The sequence below is a fragment of the Arachis duranensis genome, chromosome 1, assembly GCF_000817695.3.
Source record: "Arachis duranensis cultivar V14167 chromosome 1, aradu.V14167.gnm2.J7QH, whole genome shotgun sequence".
Taxonomy (NCBI): domain Eukaryota; kingdom Viridiplantae; phylum Streptophyta; class Magnoliopsida; order Fabales; family Fabaceae; genus Arachis; species Arachis duranensis.
The window spans coordinates 90,946,586-90,955,867 of NC_029772.3; the positions used below are offsets into that span (position 1 = coordinate 90,946,586).

Sequence of the window (9,282 nt, forward strand, 5' to 3'; positions counted from 1 at the left end):
ATTTTTATTTTAAAAATATACAATAAATAATTAAAAATATAGAAGTTATATATTTTTTATAAAAGAATTTTAATTAATAATTTGAATAGGTGTTCTTAATTAAAATGCCAACAAAACCAGAAGAACAAGATAAGCTGTTCTGCTGATGTCGTTTTCTTATTTAATTTAATAAATACAGTGTTGTGATTTATTTTTGGGATTCAATGAAGGTCGGTCCATATAAAACCAAGTTGAATTTGTCCACTGAATTTAATGCTAGATATTATTGGGCGGCTGTATGTGGCTTGTGAAGGTTTGGCTACAACCATTTTCAATGCATTAAATGCTCTTCCTCTTTCAGCGCTAATCATAGAAAACTATTTCAAACTTTTAAACCCCCTATTCAAAATACTCCTACTTACTACTCAGGTACTAATACTATTACACAAATAATTTAGGTCCGGTTTAGATAAACAACTTAATTAAATTATTTTTAAAAAAATAATGGGTAAACAACTTAATTAAATTCTTTTTGAAAAAATAGTTAAAACAATAAATGACTATATTAAAAGTAGTTTATAAATAAGTTAGTTTGTGTTTAATTTTTTAATTTTAAAAATATTTATTTTAAAAAAAATAATAAAAAAAAATTATTATAAAAGAAGTCATTTTTTTAACTTTTCTTTAAGCACTAAAATAATTTTTTAAAAAGTTACAATTTTGTTTTAAAAATTGTACCAGACATTAATATTATATATTTTCATAAGTTAAAAGTTAAAAAAAATCACTTATAAACCTATCTAAACGGGTCCTTAATCATTTTGGGTTAGTGGAGTTTAGTTCACTCGTACGTTTAAACAAGTATCGAGAATTTAAATTTCGTTTTATGTATACAGCAATAAATTGACTAATGACAAATTCTTAAATAAAATCTAAATTTATAATAAATTAGTCTATAATATTTAGCTAGGTCTAATTATAATTAGATATAATTTTAATATTTTATTGAATTTATCATTTAAATAATTTGAAATAAATTGAGTTAAATTATATCAATTTAATATATAATTAATTTATGTAACTTTGTAAGTTTTATATAATAAATTTTATAGAAAGTTTACATTTAAATGTTAAATTTGATAAATATTACATATTATTTATATAAAAATAAATTATTTAAGTCAAAACACTACTATATAATATAAAAACATTGATTGTATAAGACAATATATTTTACTATTAATTTTAGTATAAAATATGTATTTTAGTTATGAAATATGATTTTGAAGTGGGTAAGCATGATCCCATCCCAACAATAAAATTATATAAAGTAAAAATAGACAAACCTAAATCTGACAAAATATGTTTTAGTTATAGGTCAGGATTTTGGATCGTTGAGTCTTTAACACTCCTAGAGTTGCATAAAACTGTTACGATATAGATACTTAAGACTTTATGCAAATGACGATATTTGAGTGTTACTAGGTCATGGTCCTTGTGAGGCATAAAGCACCTGTGATGACCGGACTACGATAATTAAGCCAATAAGAGAATCAATAGAAGAGTTATGGATCTTGATGACTTTAATTTGTGTGTTCCTGATTTTTTAGGTGTTCCTTTTAGAAAATACATACAGATGATTATCAGTTTAGAAACTAAGTCATGTCACTAGATAATGAAGCTTGGAGAATCCAGTCTCCAAACTTGAAAAGCTACTGTCAAAATTTATCTTATTTAATATTATATTAATTATTATAATAATTAATAAATATTAAATAAGATAAATTTCGTTTATTTTTAATTAATTTTTTATTATAAAAAATTTTGTTAACTTATATACGTCTATTTTTTTTATCACGGATTATTTTTTTTCTCTAACAAAAGTGAAGTCACAGCAATTATGAATCAAAGCTTAGTTTAAACATTTTTAGTGCAAAGATAAAATGACAAATATATTGTCACTTAAATTATTCATACGCGTTCATTGTACTAATGGCTACATTTAAATTGCTTAAGAGAAATCTAAAAATTGTTTTTGTAAATGAAACATTATATAAATTATAACAAAAATATACAGAATATGTACTAATGTAAGTATAAGTAATATATACTTATATACATAATAATATATAATTGGATACATGTTAAAATTATCAGCATATTAAAATAAGAGAAATGTTAAGGGATTAGTAAGTTTTGTATTTTGTAACTATTAATTAAATATCAATAATATTTTTAATAGTGTGAGATTTACATCTAATGGTGTGAGATTATTCACTTTACTTTATAATTAAGTGCTGATCAAATTTTTAAAAAAATAATGGCCCCAAACTTTTTTTTAAAGTAATTTATTTTAAAATTATTTATTTCAAAAAGTTAAATTAATAATAAAAGCAAATATATAAATGATTTTACTATTTCGAAAACTTGAATACATATATTATTATAATTATATATTAAATTTATACAAAATCAAATTAATAAGCATTTATATACTAGTATGTAGAATGTAATAAATAGTGTAATACATTTATACGTACAAAAACGGAATAAGTAGTATAAGGTTGATGTCGCAATTGATGTCAAATAATGCGACAAAAGAAAAATCTAGAAAATAAGTTTGACATAATGAAGAGACAGGGACAGTTTTGTTTAATGTGGTTGAATTAATTAAGGATTAGAAAAAAAGAGAAAAGAAATGGAGTGGGTGTTTTCATGTGGCAATGGTAACTTGCCAGACGATCACGTACCTTTGGCTTATGACAAGAGATTAAAGTGAAGGGGGTAATTTGGGTGGAGAGTAAAGCATACGAATGAATGAAAATTGAAAAAGGTGAAAGGAGAGTGAGATAGATAGATACCTTTTGTAGCTGTTGCGTGTGAAAAGCAGAAAATTGGTTGAAATGCAAAAAAAGTAGTATCACATTTCCTAGGCGCGTGAGGGTCCCTCTTAAACCCTTCAATGACTTACGCCTCGTGTGCTCTACCTCCCTAAACCTGCGTGGGACATGTTCCCCCCTTCAAACCCCCTTTTTTATTTACAGTTTTAAAATCTCTGCGGTAAGTTAATAATTTATAGAAAAAAAATTATATATGCCTTTTCCTAGGAAGTATTATTTAAAATTTCATCATTCTAATATTAATAATGTTTATATAATATACTTAGTCTATATACTGAGGCACAAATTATACTCAGTACAACTAATTAATAATTACTAAAGAACAAAACAGAGAGAGAGAGAGAGAGAGAGAAAAAAAAACTAAAAAGGCAGTCAATCCAAGAGCTCACTCAGTCCTGAGTATCTCTCTCCTATCATCATCTCTCTCTTTCCAAAAAGGTGTTCTCTTTTCCTCTATTATGGTAGTATCGAATTTATTAGCCCCTTGAATTTAATAGAAAAATCTACGCGAAAATATTTATTTAAAAGGTTATATAATTTAGCAATAATCTTACCCTGTGTGAATACCATTTCCGCAAATTTGACTCGGAGAAAAGTTGTTTAACTTTTTTTCTTTTTGAAACGGACTTTATAAACTCAATAAATAATTGTTATATTCACTCTATTATAAAAAAAACTATCAATTAATAATCAGTATCACGTACATAAATTAAATTGACTGTATAAAATAAAAAAATTATAGGAAAATAATATTTTTCATTTTTAATCATGCTAAATACATTAAAATAAAAATATTTACTTTTCATATTCTGGACGAATATTCTAATTATTTTAAGGAAAATGCAGAGGAGATTGGTCTATTCCGAAAGCATTTTATTTTTCCAGAAATCTTCGCAAGAGATAGTACTTTCACCCAACCATCAATTCTCCGTTTACTAGAAATTCTCTCCACTTCTGTGTCCTTCTCTCTAATTCTCTTTCTCTTGCCACAATAAAGTTAACCAATTCTTTTTCCCCCTCTCTTGTTTTTTTATCTGCGGTACAAACATAACAATATAATAACATATAGTAGTTAAAAAATATAATTTTTTTATTTTTTTATATTAATATTTTTTTAATAATTATACATATTTTTTATCTAAATTAATAATAAATATATGTTTATATGAATATTAAAATATTTGGTGTATGATATAGAAAAGTTATAGGCGAAATTGAATGCATATAATATTTGTAGAAAAAAGAAGTTAGCTTGGGGAATGAAAAAGGTTAAAAGTAGCTTTTATATTCACCACCTGCCTCCATCTATGGACCTTTACCCATTTATTCTGAGGGCTTATTCGTTCTTGTATTGAGATGGATAGAGATATGCGAGAGATATAGAGAGAGAAAAAGGAATGGAGAAGATGTTGTTGTGAAGAAGGAGGAGGAGGAGCAAGGGATCTGATATTTTGGTTTGAACGGGGAAGCAATAGCAAAAGGAAAGTAGTAGTAGATAGATAGGGGTATTACTTTGTTGAATTTTGTTTGTGTTTGTAAAAAGCTTGTTTTGATTGTTTAGCCAAAGGCAAGGCAACCCGCAAATCCTAATTTGTCAATACTCTCAAGTGTTCTTTCTTTCTTTCTTATCCCCCTCTCCTCTCCACACACTAATTTCGTTTTCTCTACAACTTGTGGGGCTCCTTCCTCTCTTCCTTCTTCCTTCTTCCCATAATATCCTTTCCTTACCCCAATTCAATTTTGAGCTGGAGACTTACAATCATCATCATCATCATAGATTTCCGAAATGAGAGCCGGATTGAGCACCATCCAGCAGACCTTAACTCCCGAGGCGGCAAGCGTCCTCAACCACTCCATCGCCGAGGCCGGCCGACGCAACCATGGCCAGACAACGCCGCTGCACGTGGCCGCCACGCTCCTAGCCTCGCCCTCGGGATTCCTGCGTCAGGCCTGCATAAAGTCTCACCCGAATTCATCGCACCCTCTTCAGTGCAGGGCACTCGAGCTCTGCTTCAGCGTTGCTCTCGAGCGCTTGCCCACTTCCCAGACCACAAACCCCTCCTCTGAGCCACCAATCTCCAACGCACTCATGGCGGCGCTGAAGCGAGCACAGGCGCACCAGCGCCGGGGCTACCCGGAGCACGTCAAAGTCGAGCTTGAGCAGCTCATCATATCCATCCTCGACGACCCAAGCGTCAGCAGAGTCATGCGCGAAGCAAGCTTCTCCAGCCCCGCCGTGAAAGCCACAATCGAACAGTCCCTCAATTCCGCGTCTCCGGCGGTCAATTCCAGTCCAATCGCTCTTGGATTCCGCCCCTCTCCCGTGGCTCCTTCAGCGGCTCCGGCGGGGAGGAGCCTTTACTTGAACCCAAGGCTGCAGCAAGCGGGTGCCGGTACCGGTTCCGGTGTTCAATTGGGGGTGCCGCAGCAGAAGGGGGAGGAGGTGAAGAGGGTTTTGGATATATTGATGAGGAAGAAAAAGAGGAACCCGATCTTGGTGGGTGAGTCGGAGCCAGAGGCAACGGTGAGGGAGGTTCTGAGGAAGATTGAGAGCAAGGAGCTGGGAGAAGGTACGCTCGGGATTGTTGGGTTGAATACGCACGTGATTCATTTGGAGAAGGAGCTTCCCGCCGAGAGGGCGCAGATTCCGGCGAGGTTGAAGGAGTTGGGGGATATGATTGAGGCCCGGATTGGGTCGACGGGCTCTGGAGGCGTTTTTGTGAATTTAGGTGACTTGAAGTGGCTGGTGGAGCAGCCTGTTGGGTTCGGAGCTGTTGGTGGTGGTCACGTGCAGCAGGCGAATGTTGCGGAGGCGGGGCGTGCTGCTGTGGCGGAGATGGGGAGGCTGGTGGCGAAGTTCGGTGAGGGCGGCTCCGGAAGGCTGTGGTTATTGGGCACTGCTACCTGTGAGACATACTTGAGGTGCCAGGTTTATCATCCTTCCATGGAGAATGATTGGGATCTTCAGGCTGTTCCTATTACCAGCAGAGCCCCCCTCCCTGGAATGTTCCCTAGGTATTCTTCTCTTTCTTCTTCTACAAACACTTTTTCTGTGATCTTCCATGTTAGCTATAAGATCAAGTGAGATAGTTAGCCTCAGTGTCTCGTGTTTTTACGGAATTATTCTTTTTATGGAATCAATTTGGGCTTAAAATTTACAGAATCTTATTGGATATGCTAATGCTGTTATACTTAGCATTCTATTTTTAGTGTAACATATACATTTGATGTCCCTGTACCCCTTGACAATGTTCAACACAGCAGGATATTCAGCTCTTTTATGGCCCCTCTTTGCACAGTTAACTTGATTAGGCTTTCAAACATGGTTATTCGTTCCCGCATTTCATGCTCTGCTATGGTGTAATCATATATATTTTATTTTCTTGTAACTAGGCTTGGGACCAACGGTATCCTTGGTACCTCAATCGAATCCTTGTCCCCGTTGAAGCCCTTCCCAACTACGGCAATTGCTCCACCCAGGCGCGCCTCTGAGAACACAGAACCCACAGGAATATCGGGTTGTTGCCCACAATGCATCCAGAGCTATGAACAGGAACTAGCAGATATGTTAAAGGACAATGAGAAACTGGATGCCGAATCCAAATCAGAGGCAGCTCGACCATCGCTTCCCCAGTGGTTGCAGAAGGCTAAAACTAATAATGATAATGCTAAAGTCATCGACCAATCTCAGGTAAATTTCTTATCTTTTTTTTTTTTTTAGCTTATTTACTTCCCAATGACTTTGGTTAGCTGAATGTGAAATATAAATGTTTTCCTTTGTATTTTAATAGTGCAACGGCCAAGAAATGAATGTGAAAAAGAGGACACAGGAATTGCAGAAGAAATGGCAGGATGCTTGCTTGAGTCTACATCCCAAATTTCATCAGCAAAGTTTGAGTACAGAGAGAATTGTTCCCACTCCTTTTTCTATGAGAGGCCTATGCAATATGAACTTGTTGGGTGCCCAACTTCAGCCCAAGATACCACTCAACAAGAATCTCGGAAGCTCCTTGCAACTGAACCCAAATCCTGTGCCCATTCAGCCACCAGAACCAGCAGTCAGACAGCAGCCGAGTCTTGTCACAACAGAGCTCGTCCTTGGGCAAACTAAGAAATCAGATACCAGTACAGAAGAAACTCACAAAGAGCGCATTAATGACTTCTTGAACTGCATGTCTTCCGAGACACGAGACAAGTTTGATGAATTAAAGAGCAAGAAACTACTCGATGCTGACTCTTTCAAGAGGATCCTCAAGGGTTTGACAGAAAAAGTGTGGTGGCAGCAGGATGCAGCTTCTGCAGTTGCCACCACCGTGACCCAGTGTAAATTAGGCAACGGTAAAAGGCGCCAAGTCGGAGACAAGGGTGATATGTGGTTGCTGTTCTTGGGTCCCGACAGAGTAGGCAAGAAGAAGATGGCAGTAGCACTTTCCGAGCTGGTATCTTCCTCCAATCCAATTGTAATCTCTCTTGCCCAACGGCGTGGAGATGGAGACTCCGATGTCCATCTCCGTGGGAAAACAGCACTCGATCGAATTGCAGAGGCCATTAGAAGGAATCCGCAGTCTGTCATCATGCTCGAAGACATCGATGTAGCCAACGCCCTCCTTCGAGGGAGCATAAAACGGGCCATGGAGCAAGGTAGATTCCCGGATTCCCACGGCCGTGAAATTAGCCTTGGAAACGTCATGTTTATCCTCACTGCCAATTGGTTGCCAGAGGACCTTAGGTACCTGTCCAACGGCACCCCACTTGACGAAGAAAAGCTTACAAATTTAGCCAGAGGGGGTTGGCAACTTCGTCTTTCAGTAGCTAAGAGAGCCTCAAAGCGGAGACCGAGTTGGTTATCTGAAGAAGACAGGTCCTTGAAGCCTCGTAAGGAAACAAATTTGAATTTAGGTCTATCATTTGATCTCAATGAAGCTGCTGATACAGAGGAAGACAGAGGAGACGGGTCGCTCAATTCTAGTGACCTGACAGTGGACCATGAAGACAACCATGTCCTCCACAATGCAGGATTACAGACACCCTCCGCCTCTGTACCCCGTGAGCTGTTGGATTCCGTGGATGATGCCATTGTGTTTAAACCATTGAATTTCGACCTTCTTCGAGCCAGTTTCTCTGCCTCCATCTCGAAAAGGTTTTCCACCATTGCCGGAAATGGGATTGCAATTGAAGTACAAGAGGGGGCTCTGGAGAAGATTGCGAGTGGGGTGTGGCTAGGCCAAACCAACATTACCGAATGGATGGAGAAAGTGTTGGTTCCCAGCTTCCACCAGCTGAAGAAAACCTTAAATTCTAGCGCTAATGACCATGAGTCTTCGCTGGTGGTGAGGCTCGAAGACGACGGCTACTCTGATCGTCAGAGCTCCGAGGAGTGGCTGCCTGCTGCTGTGAGAGTGGTAGCAGAAGAGTATTAAGACAGGGAGGGGGGCAGGATTGGTAAATATCCGTCTGCTTTTGGTTACAGGAATGTAAATAGACCACTTTGGCGGCGAAAAGACAGAGACCGTTAGTAGATGAACCAACAAAAACCGTTAAAAGTGGAGATGGGTGTCGACTTTTTTCCCTCTTAGAAAAAAGATTATTTAATTTTTGCGTTACAAACTTTATAATTTTTTTTTTGTAAGCATAGGTATATTTATTAATTAAAAGGAGAATGATGATATTAATAAAATGGGAGCATTCCTATATTGTTCTGTCCTTTCCTCAGCTTTTCTTGTCCAATACACAGTGCTAAATAAATAGTGTCAGAGTTCAGTTGTGTTGTCTGCACTGCTACACCTTTTTTTTCTTTAACAGTATCAAAAGGTTTTTAATACTGAAATAAAAATTTTTAAATTATTAAGAAAAAGAAAACTCTTCAATGCATAATGATTTCTCTATTCTTAAAAAAAAAAAGGTACATGAGACCTGAGGGAAGGGTCTGTGGTTGAGTTCTGATAGGAACGAAGGGAATGGAGTCATCTAGTATTTTGATGGCAGAAAATGTTACTTAAGAACGAAATTATGGGAATGGGAAACAATTTTAAAGGCACAAGAAACATATTATTATTATACTTGAAAAGGAAATTATTAAAGCATGAATATAAAGATGGTAGTACTAATATAAGGTAATTTGAATTTCGAGTAGCGTAGAAACGGGGCATGGCATGGCATGGCTACAATATAATGAATGTTTTGGTGAAGGTGAAGAATATATGTTCCTAGCTAGGTAGAGGTGTGGGTGGGTCGTTGTCACCTTTTTGGTGGCCTGATTTAAAAGAAAAAAGCTAATATGTGATATGATCGATATGATGATAGAAAGAAAAGCATTTGCACACATACACACTGGTGACAACCACCACCTGAAGTCCTGAATTCTGAATGCAATCCTGTTTTCAACGCTACTCAACAAGGGGCC

The 9,282-nt window shown here is 36.4% G+C and overlaps 1 protein-coding gene across 1 annotated transcript; it reads left to right on the top strand.

Moving 5' to 3' along the window:
• The first annotated feature begins 4,159 nt into the window (after positions 1-4,159).
• LOC107459747 (protein SUPPRESSOR OF MAX2 1) lies at positions 4,160-8,570 on the top strand. Its single transcript, XM_016078012.3, has 3 exons — positions 4,160-5,894; positions 6,273-6,570; positions 6,671-8,570. The coding sequence occupies exons 1-3, from the start codon at positions 4,666-4,668 to the stop codon at positions 8,297-8,299; spliced, it is 3,156 nt and encodes a 1,051-aa protein (XP_015933498.1). The 5' UTR covers positions 4,160-4,665; the 3' UTR covers positions 8,300-8,570.
• Positions 8,571-9,282: the final 712 nt, after the last annotated feature.